Source organism: Eschscholzia californica, unplaced genomic scaffold (assembly GCF_041429995.1).
Source record: "Eschscholzia californica isolate CP2 unplaced genomic scaffold, dmEscCali1.0.p SCAF_6, whole genome shotgun sequence".
Classification (NCBI taxonomy): domain Eukaryota; kingdom Viridiplantae; phylum Streptophyta; class Magnoliopsida; order Ranunculales; family Papaveraceae; genus Eschscholzia; species Eschscholzia californica.
The window spans coordinates 36,950,142-36,972,658 of record NW_028238483.1 but is presented as its reverse complement, the minus strand read 5'-3'; the positions used below and the strand labels follow the sequence as shown (position 1 = coordinate 36,972,658).

At 36.6% G+C, this 22,517-nt stretch overlaps 5 protein-coding genes and 2 non-coding genes across 15 annotated transcripts; 1 reads left to right on the top strand and 6 right to left on the bottom strand.

Moving 5' to 3' along the window:
• Positions 1-113: 113 nt before the first annotated feature.
• On the bottom strand, positions 114-185 carry TRNAC-GCA (transfer RNA cysteine (anticodon GCA)). The gene has a single exon. It is a non-coding gene; the product is annotated as a tRNA-Cys (tRNA).
• Positions 186-544: 359 nt separating this feature from the next.
• PYRD (Cytidine/deoxycytidylate deaminase family protein) lies at positions 545-3,043 on the bottom strand. 2 transcript variants are annotated; one of them, XM_086647953.1, is made up of 3 exons: positions 2,472-3,043; positions 1,532-1,830; positions 545-1,457 (listed from the first exon to the last, which is right to left on the bottom strand). In XM_086647953.1, the coding sequence occupies exons 1-3, from the start codon at positions 2,856-2,858 to the stop codon at positions 845-847; spliced, it is 1,299 nt and encodes a 432-aa protein (XP_086504079.1). In that variant the 5' UTR covers positions 2,859-3,043; the 3' UTR covers positions 545-844. The 2 variants fall into 2 exon arrangements, with proteins under 2 accessions (XP_086504079.1, XP_086504080.1); XM_086647954.1 differs by having other exon boundaries at positions 1,532-1,846; positions 2,472-3,003.
• On the top strand, positions 3,019-5,888 carry SPPL1 (SIGNAL PEPTIDE PEPTIDASE-LIKE 1). The gene is made up of 4 exons (XM_086647955.1): positions 3,019-3,188; positions 3,615-4,454; positions 5,313-5,513; positions 5,626-5,888. The coding sequence occupies exons 2-4, from the start codon at positions 3,666-3,668 to the stop codon at positions 5,743-5,745; spliced, it is 1,110 nt and encodes a 369-aa protein (XP_086504081.1). The 5' UTR covers positions 3,019-3,188; positions 3,615-3,665; the 3' UTR covers positions 5,746-5,888.
• Positions 5,889-6,549: 661 nt separating this feature from the next.
• TRNAD-GUC (transfer RNA aspartic acid (anticodon GUC)) lies at positions 6,550-6,621 on the bottom strand. Its single transcript has one exon. It is a non-coding gene; the product is annotated as a tRNA-Asp (tRNA).
• Positions 6,622-6,926: 305 nt separating this feature from the next.
• Positions 6,927-12,334, bottom strand: LOC147534344 (Mitochondrial substrate carrier family protein). 7 transcript variants are annotated; one of them, XM_086645917.1, is made up of 10 exons: positions 12,005-12,302; positions 11,505-11,613; positions 10,022-11,170; positions 9,667-9,785; positions 9,442-9,566; positions 8,924-9,023; positions 8,703-8,780; positions 8,446-8,529; positions 8,120-8,205; positions 6,927-7,917 (listed from the first exon to the last, which is right to left on the bottom strand). In XM_086645917.1, exons 3-10 carry the CDS (start codon positions 11,106-11,108, stop codon positions 7,704-7,706), a joined length of 1,893 nt encoding a protein of 630 aa, XP_086502043.1. In that variant the 5' UTR covers positions 11,109-11,170; positions 11,505-11,613; positions 12,005-12,302; the 3' UTR covers positions 6,927-7,703. The 7 variants fall into 7 exon arrangements, with proteins under 7 accessions (XP_086502043.1, XP_086502046.1, XP_086502044.1 ...); XM_086645920.1 differs by having other exon boundaries at positions 9,700-9,785; XM_086645918.1 differs by lacking the exon at positions 11,505-11,613 and adding an exon at positions 11,794-11,819 and having other exon boundaries at positions 10,022-11,306; positions 11,867-12,250.
• Positions 12,335-13,245: 911 nt separating this feature from the next.
• On the bottom strand, positions 13,246-16,486 carry SKIP4 (SKP1 interacting partner 4). The gene is made up of 3 exons (XM_086647628.1): positions 15,817-16,486; positions 14,801-15,311; positions 13,246-14,029 (listed from the first exon to the last, which is right to left on the bottom strand). Exons 2-3 carry the CDS (start codon positions 15,283-15,285, stop codon positions 13,420-13,422), a joined length of 1,095 nt encoding a protein of 364 aa, XP_086503754.1. The 5' UTR covers positions 15,286-15,311; positions 15,817-16,486; the 3' UTR covers positions 13,246-13,419.
• A 71-nt stretch (positions 16,487-16,557) lies between these two features.
• On the bottom strand, positions 16,558-22,391 carry LOC147534342 (acyl-CoA hydrolase 2-like). Of its 2 annotated transcripts, none has more exons than XR_015227587.1 (17): positions 22,036-22,204; positions 21,813-21,905; positions 21,632-21,699; positions 21,271-21,361; positions 21,104-21,150; positions 20,646-20,771; positions 20,423-20,500; positions 20,178-20,265; positions 19,386-19,498; positions 19,131-19,193; positions 18,993-19,048; positions 18,793-18,897; positions 18,621-18,677; positions 18,224-18,325; positions 17,419-17,652; positions 17,269-17,337; positions 16,558-16,819 (listed from the first exon to the last, which is right to left on the bottom strand). XR_015227587.1 is itself a non-coding variant. In XM_086647627.1 (17 exons), exons 1-17 carry the CDS (start codon positions 22,055-22,057, stop codon positions 16,742-16,744), a joined length of 1,305 nt encoding a protein of 434 aa, XP_086503753.1. In that variant the 5' UTR covers positions 22,058-22,391; the 3' UTR covers positions 16,558-16,741. The 2 variants fall into 2 exon arrangements, 1 of the variants encoding a protein (XP_086503753.1); XM_086647627.1 differs by having other exon boundaries at positions 17,419-17,467; positions 22,036-22,391.
• Between the last annotated feature and the right edge of the window lie 126 nt (positions 22,392-22,517).

Here is a 22,517-nt window from a genome sequence, read left to right as displayed (position 1 = left end):
TCTATGTGTCTTTGTATATTTTTTATGTTAGGATTTGCAGTTCTAGACTTTCTTGAGTCCAACCATGTTGGTGTAAAATGGAGATTATGAAATGTTATTGGAAAAATAAAAAAAGGGCCCAACCGGGTTCGAACCGGTGACCTCTTGATCTGCAGTCAAATGCTCTACCACTGAGCTATGGACCCATTTGTGTTGAGATTTGGTTTAAGTCTATTCTAAGCTCTTTTAAAACTAACAGAAGAATTACTCCAAAAACAATTGAGAAACAATTCTAAGATGTGTAAAGAAATCATAATTGGCCTGGCCTTACTCCTGGTTTGGGTCTGAGACTCTGAGTCGCTGGCGTGGTTTTGCCTTGTAAGACAGTCCTGAGCTTAGTCTGTCAGTCTCGACTCGTACTCAGGTCACGGTTTGGTCACTTCAGGAGTTAGCTCAAATATCAGTAATGGCTGTGAATTAATCTAGCATTCTTGGGTGAGGAGACTATCTTGGCCGCCGATTCTGATCAAGGACCAAGATAAAAACGGCGGACTCTAACACAAAATGAGAAGAAATAGAAATTACATTTGAAACTTAACTCATTGTAAATATCTCGCCGATAAACCCTTATTTCGAAATACTTCCACAATTACACAGAACAATACAAAAACTCAAAAGAACAAAATTACTGAGAAGAACAATAACTTAAAGCAAAAGACTTGAAAATTTAAACAGAAACTAGTTGTTAATGTCGAAAAGAGTTTGAAACCGGAGCTGCCATTAGTTCCTTTTCCTCTCTCTCTCTCTCCTTTTCTGCATCTGGATTTCAATTTCTTGTCCACCATTAAAGCTTAAATAAGAAGCTTTATGGAAAATACCCTTCCACCAAAATACTCTCATTTGAGATTCTTGACTGTAATCTCCTTAGCTTAACTACTTCCTTTTCAAAATTCTTCAATGTCTGAATTGAACTCTCTTCACGTCCTTTCCATACTGGCAATACTTCCATTATTACTTTTTTCACTAACCCATTTTGAATACCATCGTCAATAAGTTGTTCCAAATCTTCATAATTCCTCGGCAAATCCACCAAAACACTGCATAATCCTCGACGTCCACAGTAATCAAGAATTGAATTTAAATTTAGTTTATCAAAAACCACTGTATCAATTCCATGTTGACTGGTTTCTGTGTTCACTATTGTCCCCTTCTCTGTGAAGATAATCACCTCTGAATCCGCTTCAATGGAGAGAAGGGGGATTTGTAGAGGCGATTTCAGATCTTTTGCCACTATAATCTTCAAAGGTTGTTTAGATTGAGGTTCTTGAGATGTTGGAAAAACGGAGTTTTTAGTTAAATCGGAACATGAAAGTATAATACCGTCATATTCTTGTAGTAGCCGAGAATAATAACCACCAGACTCTTTCGCTCCCACACCAAGCTGGTCCGAAAGTTGCCCATTGATGGAAACTGAGTACCTATGATCATAGAGTTAAACGTAAACTCAATTGAAACAACGCGTGAGAAGAAACGCAAATCAAGTAGCTCTTACCTCAATGTAACAAAGGGCTTGCCAGTAAGCATTTGATGGATATATCCCTCGTTAAGATTCTTGCACAATTCCTCTTCGACTGCTACTGTTACATCAATTCCCGACTGTCTAAGTCTTTCGACCCCCTTCGAAGCGACAATGGGATTCGGATCCACCATTCCTACAACTACTCGTTTAACTTTAGCTCGAATTAGAGCTTCAGAGCAAGGTGGAGTCCTCCCAAAATGGTTACATGGTTCTAAAGTTACATATGCAGTTGCATTCTCAGCTAAATCACCAGCATCTCTCAGAGCAAAAACCTGAGAATACCAATTCCTAATTCAAATTACAAATACTTCAGTAATCATCCTAAAAGTGAATAACCAAAACGAAAAGATCCTCTAACTTTTCATCCTCTGCCATTTAGCCATGTTCCAAATCTACATACCAGAACCAAATACTTATGGTTAAAGATCTTTCCAATCCCAGACCACCATTATTGTGCGGAAAAAAATGATATTTTACACGTCGTACCAAATAAAGTTCGAACTTTTTTCTTGTGGTGTTTGATCAACAAAATTAGATTTTTAGCAAGTTAAAATGTGTGGACTCATTCGAACTTTTTCCTGTGCATAATACTTGTCTAATCGTTTCTTGATGCCTCAAATAGTTAAATTGCATATAAGTAGAACAAGATCCATACTTTCTCTTATATGCTAGATCAAAATTTGGGATCAAACAAACTAACATTTACGATATTCCAAACTTAAATCACTATTTTTGTGCCAATAGAGGTAAGTTTAAGAGCTTCTCAAATCTAAACCAAATCAATGAATAAGCATATCAAAATTACATTTTTCTTTATTGACTTTCCCAACATAGCATTTCAATCCAATGCTAAAGTGCAGTCTGAAGGAAAAGAAATGAATTTGATGGCAGAAAAGATAGAACTTAGGGTTACCTCAGCATGAGGCTGACCTGCTTTTGGGTGAAATCCTTCACCTATAATTTCTCCATTCTTTACAATAACACATCCCACCATTGGATTAGGGCTTGTACACCCAATTGCCTTCTTTGCAAGTTCCACAGCTCTCCTCATATAAAATCCATCATCTTTTTCTCTAGACTCCTCACATCTAATGCTAATCAAACCACCACTGTTTCTCATAATAATAGCAGATTCAGATACCCTTTTGCCTAATTTGATAAACCCGTTTCTGATTTTTGAATTGAACAAACTTTGAGCATATGGGTATGTTTGGCGGAAAGGGACACTCAAGTGAGTAGAAGATGTGAAAATATTTGGGTTAAGATTGTGATTTGGGGAATAAAGTGTTTGCAACTGCATTTCAGATGATTTGAATCAAAACCCAGAAAATTTAATGTCCAATTTTAATACACAAGAACTACAAATAAGAATTAGGGTTTTAAAAAATCAGAGATTGTTGAATTTGAAGTCGAAGAAGTAGGAAGGATGAAGAAGACAATTGACCAAAAGAGGCACATTTCATGCACCCCCATTTTCACACCCTCATCGGTTTTCTTGTTTCCACCCATTTTAAAGTACACCCAAATTAAAATTTTCACCATTACCGGATAAAAAGGGGAAATCTTTTCGGGGTATGAAGATTTGGGGGTTTTGGGGTTTGAAATTCTGAAATACTCTTCCAAGTCCAAGGTAAGTCTTCTCGTCAATCTTTCTGTAAACCCTTGATTTTGATTAAATTAACCTTTTCTTTCAGTTCAATTCACAATGGGTTCACATTCAAATTTATCAATTTTCAATTTTTACGGTTTATTTTCCTCTAATCTTGCTTTTCCCCATCAAAATTTCATGAACGAAAGCTTCTTCTTCACTCCAAAAACCCATCTTTTTCTGTTTTTTAAGCTTTAAACATCTTGAATTGTGTAATTTTTTACTGAATCTCGGCTTTAATTTAGGTTTGTTCTTAGAATTTACAATAAAAATCTGATCTTGGGATAATGTTGGTTAATTAATTGTTGAATAGATTCTATAAACTATTAATTGATCATAACTTTATTAGGGTTTAGATTGCATGTTAGGATTTACATAAAATTTTGTTTGATATCTTCTCTTTTGCAGGTTTTCTAAGATTTGATTTGAGGAGATCCTTGATTTAGGGTTTTGCTAAAAATGGAGTCAATTTGGAAGCTCACATTTTTATTAACCCCAACTCCAATGGTTCTAATCTTCACAGCTGTAGCTGTAACATTTGCATCAGCTCAAAGATCTTTAAATTACAGAAAAGAAATGGAAAGAAACAAAGATTTCTCCGAAGCTTCGATAACTTTAAATCAATCTCAAGCTCTTATGATTCCTATTATGAGTTCATGTAGTTTGATTGTACTTTTCTATTTGTTCTCATCAGTTTCACAATTTCTCACTGTTTTTACAGCCATTGCTTCAGTTTTCTCACTTCTATTTTGCTTCTCTCCTTATGTAAGTTTGATCAACTCGAAACTAGGTCTTTCCGATCCGTTTCTATCTCGCTGTTGCTCGAAATCGTTTACTCGATCACAAGCGGTTTTTGTATTGGCTTGTGTTGGAACTGTTATATCATGGCTCATTACTGGAAATTGGGTATTAAACAACCTAATAGGAATTTCATTTTGCATTGCATTTGTTAGTCATATTCGACTTCCAAACATCAAAATTTGTGCAATGCTTCTCGCGTGTTTGTTCGTCTATGATATTTTTTGGGTATTCTATTCGGAGATGTTATTTGGTGATAATGTTATGGTTAAGGTAGCGACAAGTCAAGCTTCGAATCCTGTTCATACTGTGGCTAATAGTTTGAATCTTCCTGGAATTCAAATGATAACGAAAAAGTTGGAGTTGCCAGTGAAGATTGTTTTTCCTAGGCATTTGATTGGTCGAGGAAGCGGTTCTTCAGATTTCATGATGCTTGGTCTTGGTGACATGGTACGGTTCTCTCGCTCTCATTATTTTATCCCTTTGTGATTTATATACATCTCTAACAAGCTCGTAGGTTGGTATATGATGTGATACTTCGAACCATTATTACAATCTAACGTAATATTGTATATCTATTACCATTGATGGCTAATATACGGGAATCAAGGAGCATTTGTCTTATTATCTCGTGAGTCGTGAGTGATGCATGAGAGATTTAGTTGAGGTCTTGCACTCTTGTATGTTGATAAGTTATAGAATTATATGTTAGTATATATAGAATATATGTATCTCAATGATCAAACACCAACTTTTTTATATGCCCGCTCAGAAAGGGGCTAAAACGCACAGTACTATTGACAAAACACGGACATAATAATACAAACGGAGGAAAAAGAAAAGCTCTTATATTAATAGCTACCATGATCCATGACCGAATTAGACATTTGATACATTCCGAAATTTTTGAAAAATTAACTGTAGTTTTAATATCTCTTCTCTGGATCTTTTAATATGTTGACTTAAATATGGTTGATTCAGCTTAATAAGGACCTAGATGAACCTTCACCGTGTTTCAAGAATTAGATAGATGCCTTGATGGGCTTGACCACGATAGGTTGAGTTTGGACCGCGCAATAGTTAAGACAAACCTTAGTTAAACAAATCTTATCCGTTATCACAAATTTGCGTCGGATGTAACTTACTTTAGTTGGTCTCGCATCACATTGCTAAATGAACTGTAAATTTGGACGAAATAACCCTTTAACAATTTGAGTATCATCTTTCCTTTTCACTCAGAATGTTACCATATCTTCAAATTAGAAATCTTGACAATTCACAAGATTTTTTGGTTCATATTTGTTTTAGGCTATTCCTGGGATGCTTCTAGCATTGGTTCTCAGTTTTGATCACGAAAAGAGCAAGGATTCAGTGACTCCTACAGATTTATCTTCCTCTAGAGGGAAAAGGTACATATTCTATGCAGTTATCGGATATGCCATTGGGTTAGTAGCGGCTTTATCAGCTGGGATCTTGAGTCAATCAGCACAACCTGCTCTTCTTTATCTGGTATATTCTATTTACTTATTAATCTGCATTTCGAAATTCTCACTGATAATTGATTACTTAAAGGATATTAAGTTGTTGTTACTTGTAATTGATTTTATGGTATTCGTTGAAGGTTCCTTCGACACTGGGTCCTGTGATCGTCGTTTCATGGATCAGGAAAGAACTCAGAGAGCTGTGGGAAGGAACAGAAGAACCCCTGAAAGACAAGTCTCATGTTGAAGAGGTTTTATAGTCCAACATAATTTGCCGTTAGCTCAATTACCTAAATCTGTAAATCTCAACAAGATGGAGATGGTATTATTCCTTTTCGATGATCGAGTACCAAAATTAACAAGTTAATGTCTATTTTAGTGATATTTTCGATTCTGAACTAAATATGGGTCTTTTTCTTCTTGGGTGAAAATTCCATTCTATTTCAACTTCGGACCTGAAGTAACAGTTTGCAATAGTCTCTTTTCTTCAAACATGGATCAAAGAGGGTTGGAACTCCTCCCTCAGTGTTACGTTTGAGCACCACCTATCATTCCAAAACTCAGACTCTGTCTCCGGTACCCACCTTCCACTTTGTGATGTCATCGAGCTTTTCTAATTTGTTAGTTATTCCACTCCACAGCCATAAGGTTGTAAGGACATCTTCGGTTCATCGCTACCTCTTGTTGCTCCATTTTCTCTTTGATAATCTTGCTCCAAAAGGATGCCATCTTACAAAACTAGGTCAAGCAAAAAGGATGCCATCTTACAAAACTAGGTCAAGCATAAGTAAACGAGTCCAGTCGCAAATTAGGTTAGACATGGACCTATATTCGAGACACTAAGTTTCAACATACTCTATGTCAGTTACAAAAAAAAATGATGGAAAAGTCAATTTGTTAGATCTAGTATAGTTGATCTAGAAATTTGAAAAGATGTTGGAGGCACAAACAATGAAGTGGGCACATTTTAATTGACTGACATCAAGTCTATCAAAAGTAGAAGAGAGAAATAAGTGGGGATCAATCTTCTCAAAACCTATTAGTTGTAAAGGGGAAAAAAATTACGCCGCTGCCGGGGATCGAACCCGGGTCACCCGCGTGACAGGCGGGAATACTTACCACTATACTACAACGACTTGGTGTTTATATCTCATTATATAACATACCAGTTATTTGTTCATTTTTGTGAACTCTGTTCCAATCTCTCAAATCATGAGGATCGTGACGATGAACCGGCAACTGTGAATTCTGATGGTTTGATCTTCAAACACAATCGTCTGTTAAAAATTGTTCCATGAAAAAAACTACAGAAACTGTCAGGATTGGTATGGTGGGTGGTTTTCTATATTCAAGATGGTTTAGAGTTTCTAAAAGCCAAGCAACTTGATATTCGGATTTCGGCTAAGGGTTATTCGAAGCATGTAAACGTATGCATATTGCGTGGGTGAGAAATCACATATAAAATTATTTTATTAACTCTGCAGGATACAGACCAACCACAATTAACAGTAGAAGATATTCAAGTCATTCATCTTTACAGAGAAAAAGAAAAGGAAGAGAGATGGTATTAGAAGTTCTTCAGATTAAAGAAAGAAACGAAATCAAGCAAACTCTCCCATATATATTTCAGCGACGTCTTGTTCCCGATCATTGAAGACGAGCTAAGGTTAGGAAATGAGAATCCATTGCTCATGATCATTAACCAAGTCTAGTAATTGAAGCTTCCTCTGCAGTTGATTCATGTCTTGTAAGAATTGAAGGAACATTCAAACTGAAAATTTTTACCCTAAGATCTTGATCATGAAGTGACTTAGCAGCACTATCAGCCTCCCAACTTGAATGATGTGCACCATTAAGAAGATCTGACGAAGCAGAAGGACAAACAATCTGACACAATGTTTGAGCTGTTTTCAGATTTGTACCTGAACGGAAATACGAAAAATAACCCACTCAAAACTAGGTTAAGTTTTCGTATTTTTCCTCACATTCGGAACATCAACTGTTGCTCAAACAATAAACTACCCAATGGTAAGCTTTGGAATTTATGTAGGATAAGCTTGAATCAGTTGATCTGCATCCGTCTCGGCCAGCGCCTCAAGGATGTCTCTTTCAGTATGCGACGACTTCGGTTCCTTCACTCACAGCCGAGAGAAGTTAGTAACAAGTGGTTCTGGACGAGATGAATGACTGCGCGTGAATCTCTTTTCCATGGTGCAAGCTAAGCCAACCCGGATGATGGTAGTTTAGAAGATATTGATGTTGATGATGCCATTGGTAACATTGTTGATTCCTCTTCTACATTTTCCTTGGTGTGGAAGTCCGGAGTCGATGGTTTTGGTACCTCCAAACAGAACACTGCCTTGAAGCATTCATATGAGGCAAAGAAGATTGCTCCTTGAGATACATACATAATCAATCTTGGAGTCAATCCCCTGATCATGAAAACATGAAAACCGTGTTAGAAGGTCGAGTAAGCAAACAAATATAGTCAAAGGTGACGAAATTATGAATAAATGCACAACAAGCTTCGTCTTGATATCATGTACCCGCGTTTAAGGTTAGTTCAAGAAGAGCACGCCCTGTGATTTTCTTTTAAGAGAATATAGATTTGAAATGGACGAGAAAATTTTGTACCTGTAAAGACCTTTCAAGCCTTCCTTTTTGCCTATCTCTATAAGGGCATGAAAAACACCATCGTACTTTTTCTGAGATCCAGGAATCTGCTAAACAAAATTCTAGTCATACGAAAATTTGCATGCCAGTCGAACTTTATATAATAACATACCAGCAAGTAAAAAAAGACTGACAGAAAGTTGAAGACTCGAGAGGCCTGGCCCGGGTTCAAATACGGACAGTTTAGAGGGGCAAATACAGATACATCTTACTTGGGCAAGAAAAGCAAATCAAGTTACACAAACCACATAAAAAAAGCGGCTCACAGAAATAATATGAAGACACACCTCGGTCTGTAATCTTGTCTTCACCACATCAAAGGGAGTAGTAAACAATGCTGCAGTTGATCCAGCCACTCCACCACATACTAGCTGCAAAGCAATCAAATTATCGCCATAATATACAAAGATTGATAAAAGTAAAACTCTCTTAATAAGAACAATTGTCTTTGCCTCTTTTGAGCATCACTTGTAAAAACTATCTACAATTTTACTACATTGAATTATACTAAAGAAAATAAAAATAACAAAACCAAGTAACAAACCGTCTGAAATGTGTTGGGTTGAGGTTTGGAATGAGTTGATGACAAAAACAATTGCTTCAAGCTTTCGTACGTATAGAACTGCAAGTAAAAGTATTAAAAGGCAAGTAAGCCATCAGATGCGAGAAAAGGAAAATGGAAAAGCTTCCAGATTTCAAGAATTCAGCATAGTATAATATCTTCACAGGGCAAATATACAGTTTTAACTAGTAAAAAGGCATGACCTTGATGACAGAGTGTGGTATATTTCTACAGAGCACAGCGCCCCAGCCAGCATACAGTGAAGGAAGACCACCACTTTTAAGGATACCAACCAAGGCAGTCCTGCACAAATTTACAAGCAGATGAAGCAGTTTTGCATCAATCCAAGTATCAAAACTTATAAGATTGTTGATAGTAAAAAAGACTTTTCAAAAGGAGATTCAAAAAAACATATAAGGTACTGTTCAAGGGTTACTTCCTTCAAGTGTATGAAATCCAACTCCGTAATGATTCGTGCACAACAAACTAGTAAGCAATACTTTTGGTAGAGAAAAAGGTTAGCCACATAAAATTAAGATATTCACATATAGCAGAATCAAGAGTATACAAAATAAGGGCAAGTGAGCTAGAAACAAAGGTTCAAGCTCAAAACCGAGGCCTCACCCTAGGCAAAAGTTTTTTCTCGAATATAAGTATATAACGGAAGCAAATGATAAAGAACACTATTCTGCAAAGAGAAGAACTTTCTAAACAAGCATACCAGCAGTTTTGGTATCGTGAACTAACTTGCATCTGCTGCTTTATGCGCTCACTAGGAGTAAAAATAAAAGAAGTAGCAATACTAGCACAACCACCAGCTGTGCAATGTGCAAAAGAATGATGGTCCTGCATGGAAGAATCAAAAGATATTTCCAAAGTAAGCACATGCAGTTGCTGCAATATGAATCAATGAATTGCAACCAACTTATATAAAACATAAAATCACCTGATGCAACAAAGGGATCAAAGCTGCCTTAACTGATTCATATGTGAAGGTATAAACTGCGGAAATTGGTGCAGAAGAAGCGATGTTACTCGCTATTCCGCGATATAGTCCTGTTACACCTGAAAAAAAACGGAAGTCAACATAACTCTTAAGTTGGAAAACCTTCACTCTGGGGGTCGGCATGGATTACCTAGGTTTACCTGGGACAGCGATAACTCATTGATCAGTAAATCCTAACTACTTTACCTTAATGGTGTATAAGAAAATCATACAAAATGGCAGAAGAATTAAACATGCAAGTACTCTTATATTTAAACATTTTGTAACTAACAAATTTTGAGTGTTACATTCTTACCTCTTTCAGATGTAACTGATCCAACAACGTCAAAGATTGACTTTTGGCCCATGCTACGAAATTGAATAACAGTTTTAATAGTATCAACTGGATGTAGACAAAGGCTGACAAATGTCCCAGCTAATGCTCCTGCAAAAGCGTGTCTTTGCTTTGCAAGGGCATAATTGGGTTTATCTTTTATTAGCGGGCAAATCTCTGGTGAAGGTTCACTTTCGAGGTGCAATTCCTTAACATTTTTTGAGCTGCTCTTGGACATGCTCTTATTGCCTAGCATGGGTTCGCTCTCTTCAGAAGTAGTATCATCCAAAACTAGAGAGTCAATATGGTAGTCAGAGTCAAGAACAGAACTTGGAGTCCTTGAGACAGCAACAGTTGCCTCTATATTCGTGACAGGCCTGAGGAAACATTCTGAATGAAGAGATGTGGAAGTATGCTGTGCATTTTCAACCTTAATAGAGGACAAGTTCCCCGTATTTTCCGCCACAGGAAAAGGACTTCCGTTAGTCCATCTATTCGTTTTCACCACATCAAGCGGGACCCTCATGCTGGCATTCTTATTCACTTCCAATGAATCCTCGCCCCTATTGGAATTACTGACTTGTAGGTATCTCCTGACAATAGAATGTCTATCATGTCTACTGCAAGACTCGAACATTGAGATTTTCTGGGCTACACTAATAAATGCATTTGAGTTTATCAAACCAGAGGAGCAAGTGTCAAATGCATCAATGTTGGAGTATCCTCTATCAGCCAAAGTATTTTCCTTGTCTTCTTCCCCATACAACAAAACATTATTCTTCAGATCCACAGTTTCAACGTGCTCTCTGCTTGACTTAGGCTGGAAAACAGAAAGACCTTGATTGGCAGATCTCCATAACCCACCAACTGCTGACACGAACTCAGCTGTGGTCAATAACTCAGAAGACTTTGTTTCCGACTCCTTGATGCTTTGTTTGTGCGGATTGGACTCAGACGTATCTACTTTCTGACCTACATCAGAAAGATCAAAGGGTGCCACCTGAAGAGGAACCCACCCATATTTGAGTGAAGCTTGTTTACTTCTAGATGGCCGATTATGAATAGCCATAACTTCCAAAAGGACCTCTTTTGAATCAGCACATAGTTACGTGAGCTCTTGACTCCAAATAACTGCAAGAATAGTCAGATATACAACCAATATCACTTCTAAGAGCGGACAAACAAATAAAAATTGTGGCAAAAATTCTTTACTCTTAATCTACAATACCGAGTTGAGCTATAAAAAGGTTTATATAGAATGCAAAACCTACACGACTAATCAAACAATAGAACTTAGATATGTGGAGTTGATAATGGGGATATCTAGCCATATATCCCCACTTTATCAATAGTTCCATTACAAAAATATACAATATCATTTATTTATCTCTTTCTAGATGAAACGCAAAATAACCCATATCAATTACTTAGATTTAAACACAACTTTAAGAGCAATACAAGTTACCTATAGAAGAAAACCAATCCATCTGCACATTCCTTTTTTTTTAGCAATTACTTCCATCTCTCATTTTGACCCATAGTAGTGAGCCGATAAGCAATATTACATTTTTATTCTGATCAAAGAAAGATCAAGAATTTCGATGAGTGAAATGTGTATATACGTCCACACACTCACACTTAATTTGGATGAATTTTGATGATTTCTTCTCACAATTGTAAAGAAAACATCTTATTCACCTCATTTATCAAAATTTGTAGTTGTTCAAAAAGCCCCATTAAAATTTAGCAGGAACAATAAACTTTAGTAGAACTAACCAAACTAAGAACCACCATTACTGTATTGCAGTGATCTTAATGTTTCCTCGCAAGATAATGTGGATTATCCATCTCAAGTGATTGAATTTAAACCGGAATAGAAAATCAAAATCAAGATTATATCCTAAGACATTGAAATTTAAGCTCGATTAGATAGCTGAGCAGTCAACGAATGGAAGAATCACTAACCTTGTGAAGTCCAAAGTTCTCTTTGAAAACCACTTAGACAATACGAACATAACTTTGAAGTATAAAATTCTTGTTCAAGAATCGTAAGAAAACCATGTGTCAAGCTTTTCAGGAATCGTCAAATTTAGGGTTTTGAGGTGGAGGGAAAAGATGTACTACTTCTTCCCCCATGATCACTTCTCAGGTTTAGCTGAAAATCGGAACGCATAAGAACCGGAACGGCAGAATGTTCCTTAATTACGTGGCTGCGTCTTACCTGTTGTGGATTCATATATACTCTTAAGCCATGTTTGGAGGAAGGAAAAAATGTTAATTCCAGAACAGGAAATCACATTCTTGGGAGTAGGGGTGTACTCGAGTCGAGCCGAGTAGTAAGATGTTCAAGCTCGGTTCATGTATTTGTTGTCGAGCTCGAGTTCGAGATCGAGATCGAGCTCGTCTGAGTAATTGTCCACTTGTTCAAGCTTGGTTCGTATAAGTTTGAAAGAGCTCGAGCTCGCATTTTTTAAACTCGTTTATCAAAATACTTCAAATTAAAACTTTCTAAATTATCAAAATACTTCAATGATCATTTGTCACATACATTAATAATGATTAATATTCCGATAAATTTTTAATGGTTGATATTTTATGTACAAGTTTCAATACTAATACGTAATTATGTACTACAATATTATAAGAAATGTTAAACAAGCTGTTCACGAGTAGCTCGTGATACACTAAAGAATGATCAAGCTCGATTCGTTTACATAAACGAGCATGATTTTGGGCTCGTGTTAAGCTCGTGCTCGTTAATATTCGAGTCGAGCACGAGCAATAATCCAGTCGAGCTCGAGCAGCTCGTTAAGAGCTTGGCTCGTGTACACCACTACTTGGGAGGAACGAAATTCATACTAAACGGAAATCTCAAACTATCACTTTCTTTCTCTTCGAGTGGTCATTTGACAAAATTAAATAATCTCTATCGATCTTAATAGTCTTTGACCAAACCAGTAAAGAATATCCATTAGTAATGTTATTCTTCATAATCGATCTCCTTTCTTCCACACTGAATAGGGCCTCAGAATACATGTTTCAAAAAAAACCATATGTAATGAACTCATTAAGTAGTTTAATAACATTGCCTGAAGAGCATTTACTCGATTGAAATCCATGAAAATTTCCAAATCCACTCAAAATAACCTAAACATGGACCGAAGTCTACCCTTCTCACTAAAATCAGCCAACCAAACAGACCCTGATAAAACCTGGAAGATAAGTTTCACAATTGACATTAAATTACAGAATCCCATTGAGAACAAATACAGAAAACAAAGGAACATTTTAAATGGTTTGATCAATAGAGAAATAAAGTGTTATGTGGATCTAACCAAGAAGTGAGAGAGAGAGAGAGAGAGAGAGAGAGAGAGAGAGATTCAAATTGACAGAACTTTACAGCTTATAATATCATCAATATCAACATTACCCAATCTGGGTATGGAAGAGCTCACCATCAATCCTCCCATATTTCCTCCTCTCCTGCCCACATCAAACACCACTGTACTTAATCCTTTCCCTATAACAACAATGCTCTTCCCAACTCCGGCAAGTCGACAAGGTGGCTTAGTCAGCAATGGCGAAAGTCTTCCAACAGCCACCCATTCCCTACTTTCCTTCTGCCACATCATCAACCGGGTACCCGAACTCTGATCCAACACATAAAGATTTTCGTCTACAACAACAGCGGGTCCTGACCAGCCCGACACCAAATCATTGTCTGCGTGCTCCCACGTCCCACTTGAAGGTTTGTAGACAACCGCGTAAACATGAGGAGGTACGTTAGAAGAAGCACCACACCGAATATAAATTTTTCCATCTAAGACGAAAGATTCTTCTATATCGGGAACAATATTCAAGTCAGAATGAGATGTCCAACTATCTGTACATGGGTCATAAGTATCCCAAGAACGTGGGTCGCTTGAATTTGAACCTACTCCTCCGATAGCATAAAGCTTATTGTTCAGAGCCTCACAAGCAAAATAGGATCTGAAAATGAATCAAATTTATCATTGAAAGTTTGATGAGATCGAAATAAGATCATATAAGGTTCATCATATTTTTAATGAAACTTGTAGATTGGATGAGTAGGATTCAACAGTCCGGAGCTGATGCTATAACTTATTATTACATGTCTCAACAGTCGGGAGTTAATGCTATAACACATGACATTAATACATGTCTCAAAGATATTCCAATTAGCAATTAGCCGGGGTTGCCAACAATGGATAATGAGTGCACATACCCATTCTGATGTATGAGAGAGAGAGAGAGCGAATGGTATGCAACTCTTTTAGTTTGCGCCAACAACCCTTATTGGAGTGGTAAGAGGTTTAGTCTTCCACCTTAGATGTCAAGGGTTCGAGGCACGCTGAGAATGCAAAAAGAAAAAAACTCTTTCAGTTTGCACAGAAAGAAGCAAAGGCTGAAGGAGGTTCCACTATGAGTCATTTAAAAGCCGGTCTTACAGAATTTCACAATTAACACACAAATGAAAGGAGAACACGTCCCACTAATGAATAAGTTCCGAACATAAATACTATTGGAGTAGTATAATGAAAAAGAATTGAGGGCTAACAGCACTACAACTTTTAGACGTAAGACCAGCTGATGGATTGCCTTGCAGGAGGTAAGTCCTTTTAGCCATATATTTTCATAAAGCCCATTTAACGGTAATACGGATTTAGTCTTAAGTTCCAAAAATTTTATATCAATCTTAGTAGTAGACTCTAAGTTAGACAAATGAGCAATGAATGTTACCTGGCAGTTGATAAGGGAGCAGATTTATCCCACGAGTTCTTTATAGCATCATAGCAGTAGACTTCATCTGTGGCATCTTCAAACCAACCACAACCACCCAACAAGTAAACTTTGCTTCCCAAAACTTCAAAAGACATACCTTTTCTTTTTAAGCAAACATCTGGGAGACTAGGGACAAGCTTCCAACATCGTTTCGACGAAATGGGGTCCAACACATAAAAGCAAACTCGCCCAAGTCGGTCAGTCTTATCTCTACACATCACATAAACCCAAGACTCGGACAGATTGTTTCTTTGACGATAAGAGAGCCATTCTGCACTAGAAACTAGTTCTCTCCATCCCTTTGAGACACATTTAAGTAGTGAATGGTATTTCCGAGGAACCCGGGCCAAGCAGAAAAGAGCAATATCATCTGGAAGCCCACATATCAAGGGTTTATGAATTGGTTGTGTTTGTGCAATGCTCTCTGAATTGATATCAGTCATTACCGTCAATGTGATTCCTAAAACAACTACAGTATAAGAAGAAAATAAATCAATAATAAACCTAAAAAGTTCGATGAATTGTAACATACTAATTCGTCGAAAGCACCATGAGAGTCTGAAAGTGAACTATCATTAGTCCCAGTTTGATCCCCTAAACCTTAGTAATCAAGTTAACTATTAATCTTCAATATTATGATACCCCAAAAAAAGGACACATTTTCTCAAAGAACAAAAAATTGATGAAACATATAATATAAGCAATAAACTAAGCTCTAAACTTGATTAGGACAGATTAGTGATCTAACCCTCAGATCCATTTAACTTTATCAAAAATACAAAATTTGGATCATTTATCCACTAAATTTGGGGTTTCAAATATGTATAACAATCAAGTTGAATCGGATACCTAGTTCATAAAGTATGAGAAATGAGAGAAATTAAACCCTAGTTTCAGGAAGCAAAAAAAAAAGAAGAATCACTTAACAAATTACAGAAATGAACACCAAAAAAACAGGGTTTTGGAGATTTTACCTTGGAATAATAGATGCCTTCTATTTTTTTCTTCGATCAAATAAGAAAAAGGAGGAGATCTTACGAAAAGTAAAGAGCTTCAACAGTTAGCGTGTTATCGCATAAGTTTGTTCATTTTAGGATACTTCGCAAATGGCCCCTAGTTTATGACCACTTTCCTCTTTGACCCCTATTTTTGCGAAGGCGCCTCCGGTGGATGGTGGATGGTGGTGGTGAGAAAAAGATAGAAAGGGAAAAGAAAATAGATTTCTGGTGACGTCAGAAGAAGGGCTAGTGTTTGGGGAAAAAAATATTACTTCCCCACCTCCAAAATTTTTGTATACTAAAAATTTGTTTGTTCCTCCAAAACAAATTTTTTTGTGAAATACCTGTATAACTCCGTTTAAAAAGTTTGCATCGAAATTTAAGTTACGTGAGATTATGACTTTCCAAAATTACCTCTCTCTACTTTATATATGCATGTTTTATCTTTTCCCGTAATTTCCCTCTCTCATCTTTTTCTTCATCATCTTCAACTTTTGGAAAAAAACTATATGATTTTTTTTACTGGTTTTGTTTTTTCTCTCATTTTCGTCATCTCCATTTCTTTCATCTCAAACCCTAAGAAACTCTCTTCAGATAGAAGTAGTTCCCTTTGTCTAAGGAGGAGGGGGTGACATTTTTTCCCTGCAACCCTTTCGTTTGTGAAGGAAAGTTTGATTTACATTAAAAAAAAAATTAAAGGGTACAAATACTCAAATCTACACAAGTAAATTACTCGTTAGTAAAAGAAATTTATTTTGATTGCAAAGCATTAGAACATTAAAATATGTCAACCAAATACATCCTTGATGTTCATAAGTGAAATGTAACTTCCTTAGTCCTCACAATCGTAGTCCACGGAGACCATTCTGCAAAGTCTGTATGTTTTGTCGGAAGATAACATTTAGAGGCTTGATTTGGCAACTGGAAGCTGAGTTTTCGTCTTCCTCACTACACCTTCTTGAATCATTGACACAACAAGCTGTCCCATAAAAATAAAAAGGTTTCAACTATGCTTCCATAATGGTAAAAACTTCACAGTTATGACGAAACACAATAAACGAATTAGCAATGAATGGAGATGCCCCGATATTATATTTTTATCTTCCCTTATCAGTCCATGTAGGACTATTCTCATGACTATAACAGTAAAATAACACTGTTATATTGCGACTTCAAATGGATATAACATGAATAAAGACTGTTATAACACTTGTAGCAAGTAGCAACTAACGTGGATGAAGAGGTGGAGTTTTCCAAATAACAGTTAACTACGGGTACCAAAACATGGCTGATATGTCTTCTATAATAACCATTTTTCTAACACTAGGTTATCAAGCGATCTCCGTAAAGTTAAGAAAGTAAAAATACATAAGCATATAAAATGATTCATTTAATAATCAAAGTATACTGCGTCAACCAAATAATTACCTCTCCTTTTCTGTTAAATACGCGAACTGTACAGAATCCACGGCCGTTGCTCGCAGATGGGCTCTCAACCTATTAAACGAAAGCAGAGTTTATCTTCCATACTAGGAACAAAAAAAAATAAGAAAATGACTGAGGATTTTTTATACTTGCCACGGATAATAACCACTCGTCAGCTCTAAAGGGCCTGTGAAACCACATCCTGAAAATGAAAGAGAATGAATAATTAACTGCGAAAAGATAAAACTACAAAACAAAGTAACGGGAATACAATTTTTTTTTCCTTCGAAAATCTATTGCCGAGAAGAAATTCCAATGTGTAGGATTCAACGAATGGGGCGAGGATACTCATTTTCAGCATTTTCTTACTTTACTGGATACGTTTACCTGTATCGGAAAGTCGGGCACTTGTCAAATATTTGCAGTTAGTGCGAGATTTCAAAGGTATATGACCGTGTCCTCCTAATTGTGTTTTTCTCGTACCACTGTTGGATACAGTTGAAAAGTATTTTGAATATGGGTCGGTTTCAAAACTGAAGTGAACCAGACACGACCAATTACTTCGTGTATGGAGAGGGATCCTGTTTTCGCCTCAAGGAGAAAAGGAGGCTCAGAGTTTTAGGATGTTCGGAGAAGAAGCTCTTGCGAATTCTTGGTAATCTTATTCTCCGTACATCAGTTTCCAGGAATTAGCCATTAACCGTTAGTATCCATTTACAGATTTACTTGGATTAGAAAACAACAACATTCCCGCGTCGATGAAAGTTTCATTTCTACTAGCAATTTAAGACTTCAGTTTGATTCTTTTCATTGTTTATCAGTCATTGGTTTCTGTCATTTGAAGTGCAAAGATAGAACACATTTTTAAGTAGAATATTTCTAAACACAGACCCACACGAAAGTTTTCATGTCATTTGCTTGTAAGATGTTTGATTGTAACGGATGAGAAAGTACTTACGAGTGATCCAAACTGACAAATAATGTCTTCAAACCCCTGCTACGATGAGGATTCAAACTCATTCTCATCAGTACAAAATCTGAAACATAGGCCACCACACATCTGCAACTCAACCGTTAAAGATAAGTTAGCAAATTAGAAATGCAAAATGAAATAGTTGAGCATTGTTGAAGAGTAGTTATTCAAATAGGATAAATAGAAAATAAAGATAAACCGAAGTTGTACACATGGCGGAATTACATTCGGAATGTTTCGGTTGAAATGACTAAACATTTTGGTTTCGATTACGAACGAAGTGAAATTTAACAGATCGAAACATATTCCTGATCCGAGCACGGTTTATCTTATAAAAAGAAGAGTTCAAAAAAACGGGAAGCTATTGGCTTTAACCACTCACCTATGCAAAGCCAGGTCATCCGAAAATTTTCCCCATGCTTTGAACCAGAACTTTGTACTACAATAATTTGATATTCCCGGAAAGGTATGTCAGCATGTGTCAGATTTAAACGAAAAAGAAAGAAGATGTTTGACATAAAAGAACAAGAAAAGGAAAAAAAGGTCAATCTAACCTTGAGGGGGCTTTAGTTTCGTTCGTAAAGGTAGTTGGCTTGCAAAACCTTATATCTACAGGCCAAGGGATGAACTTTTCTGAGGCCGCCTTGTTCCGATAATTCCTGTTGCAACAATTTGTTACAGAGGGTCCCTTAGAGCATTATATACATGAAAACAAAGAAGAAACTAGCTATCGTCGAATTATAACAGAGGAAACCTAGGCAAACGAGGATCAAAAAGCTGTCTCTCCCTCAACTCTTCCTTTGTTAATAGCTGAAATAACAAGGTGGAATTCAGTCACTTCAGAACAATCCCTTGGGATCAAAATAAGTAATACTAAACGAAATTCAGTTACCGTTTCTGGAGCAGGAACTGAAGGCATTGTAACTTCTTGATGTTCAAACCCCTTTTCTTCCTTCTGTAAAACAGATTTACCGACATTGTTCAGAAATTGAGATTCGGTTAAACTCTGCAAGTCATTCTGGATAAAACTCGTTTCTCACGAGAAGTGTAATACCGTAACTAGAGAGACATTGCATAAGCACACTCTTAAATCAATTCTTTATAATAGAAACTAATGGTAATTGTGGGGGAAAGAATATGACGTTACTTGAAATGAAGCGAGCAAAGTGAATATCACATTTCCATTTTGTATTGCGTCGACGCGACGTGTATCATAGCTATTTCCGTCACGTAAGCGGTAGACCTGATATATGATCGGTACTGAAAAAAGTAATTATTGATTAGAGTAAGTTTGAAGTTTCCAACATGAAATAAACAAATATAGTGAACTTCGACTATGTAAGAAATGTGATTCCGATCTTGGGCCTTACTTACCTCTCTCACCCTAAAGACAAGCTCAAGTGGTGAACCTTTCCCTTACACTATAGAGTGGCCAACACCCTCTCCCAGAACCAAGGTCGGACTAACTCCAACTATATATGTTTCCTTCGCACACTGGGCTTGGAAGACTACCGTCCCCCTCCAGAAGGGCTCTAATACCACCTTCTGTGGGTGTCGTCTTGGGACTTCGTTCCCTCAACGTGGTCTTGGGTCTGTCTCACCCCAAATGGCCCAAAACGTGAGGCTTCCTCTCACACTTATAAAGTGATCACCAACACATCCTACAACCAATGTGGGGCTAACTCCAAAAGATCTAATGGGTTCCAATGATGGTCTTGTGAAAGTGAGCTAGAAACTAAAAAGGCAAACTGAACCAATAAGTTTCAAGTACTAATTTAGTTTAAAAGTAAATGAAGATTGCATATCAACATGCGTACAACCCCGACACCGATATACATGCTGTTGTCAAATGGATGACTATTGCTTCAAGAAAAGGTAAACCAATAGCAAAACATCATCATTTCAGAACTCCAGTACCAAAGGTAGAAGATGAACTTACTGGTAAAATCTCCTCCAAGTAGAAAACAGCTGTGCAAGCTGTGAACAAGTTTACGGCAATCAATTGTCTTTGTTGCTGCAGCCAATGCCTGCAAATACAAAACGATACTAAGAATTGAAGAAATTTCAGTAAGGTACTATTATACAACTATCGGACAATCCACATTATAGGACATCCCGTGCTAACTAGTCGATGCATTTGATATTTTGGCAAATGAGAGGTGAAAGAGAACGGAGAAAGCATGCCTGTCCAACCAACTGTCCTCCGTACACATTTGCTCTCCTTGCAGCATCAGCAGGTGTAAATCCACGAAATATGTTTACCTTTAACCAAAGAGAAAGCATAAGAAAGTAGCAAGTGTTAATGGAAAATTATGTCTTACTATAAACATATAAAGTGAAGGCTTCGGCGTCACATAATGAAAAGGAAATAAAAATACACAATGTTACGACGAATAAAGAGACATACTTCTAATGGATCCAACTGCAGTATGCGTTCTATCGTTGAGCTTGTTTGGTGTGTTTCGTCTCCTATCCAGATAGATTTTGAATGCAGAAAAGTACTATACTCATGGGACACCACCAAGCACGTTAACTGCATACCATGATCAACATTGCATCAGCTAATTTGTGTAGCTGATACTGAAAGAAATATTCATTTACAACAAAATGGGTCTCCAACCCAATTTCCTGTTGCTCGTAATCAAAATGACATGTCAATACCTTTTTAGGCTTGGGCTACATGTGCAGATTGTGCAAACCCTTGAACATTTGTGTAAACTACGCGCACATCTTACACGCTCTATGAAAACCTTATATCACTTAATGGTTGGTGCATCCTTCGTGACAAAACAAATTTTGGCCTAGGAATTTTTGGCCAATTTCCGTTTGAATTTAAGCAATAATACATATTTAATGAACAAGTACCTTAGTTAACGCGATTACATTAGCTTGATGATATGAAGTATCAGTGCCTGTAGAAATCATATCAAGTGTACAAACACAAACAAATGAAATAAGAACCCGAAAAAAGAAACAAACAAGCAAGCTTGTTAAGGAAGAAAAAGAGAAAAAGGTGGAAGATTCCTTCTCACCATGACCAAAACAATCATATCGTTTCAATTGAAATTCAGATTGATGTTCTTGAAATTCTTCACTACCATTGATAGTACCTTGGACCTTAGCCTACCAAAACCACCAACAAAAAGCTTGAAAGTCATTAAGATGATTATAAGATGTTTGTTTCTTTTTCTAAGTTAGATCTGAAATCTGACTCGAAGTCCAAATTAACTCAAAGTCTGAATTGACTTGAGTCAAACTTCAGAATGATAGTGATGTTTAACTCGTCCTGATGGTTGATTTGGATTGATTGTAAGTCCGTTAGAGTCAGACAATTCAGATTCAGACAAGTCAAATTGGGACACTGAAAAAAAAAAAAAAAAAAAACTTAATTACCTCTCCCTCCCAAATGAAGTAAACTCCATCTCCGATTTCTCCCTCTCGAACAACATAATCACTAGAATCTATTGATTAATAAATAGTATCAATTAGATTAAAAGAACAGTTAACCAAAACAAATAGAACAATTAAAGCAAAATTCGAAATAGTTAGAGAGAGAGAGATCTTGTAATCTTACTATAATGTTTAAATTGCACAACTTGAGCAATCTTAGCAAGAGATGAACTAGGTAATCTTTGTAGTAAAGGAACTTGAACTAGGAATCCAATTACTGTTCTTCCATATGAAAAAAAGAAATAAAAAAAAAACTGATTTATTATTATAGGTTAATTTTGGTTTTCAATAACTAACTTGTTCATTTAAGTTATTAACCTAGAGAGAGAGAAGAAGAAGAGTTTGACCTGCTGCTTCATTGTTGTCCATTGAAAATTGAAATAGAAGCTTCCACAATCAGGATCTGAAGAGCTTCAAATGCAAGCAGAAGAATAAATCTCCCTCTCTCTCTCTAAAACTCTCTCTCTCTCTCTCTCTCTAAAACTCTCTCTACTCTCTCACTATGTGTTGACTTGCTTCGATGTCTCTGTGGTTTGGCCTTTTGTTGGAGGCAGGTAAATGTGGTTGGTGTCCTAAGAATTGTTTTTCGTTATAAAGTCCTGATTTGGTGTATCGGAGTACATGTTATTTAATTGAGTCCGAACACTGTGCCCGTTGAATACACATGATCAACGCGATGGAAGGATAAGAATAGTTGTCTTACATTTCTTTCTTAGGGTTAGGAAACAGGATAGAAGAAGGGACTTTTTTAATTTCAAGAGATTTAACTTATATTTTATGTGAATAATTACTCTATCATGTTGAAATTGAATTTGAATATGATTTATTT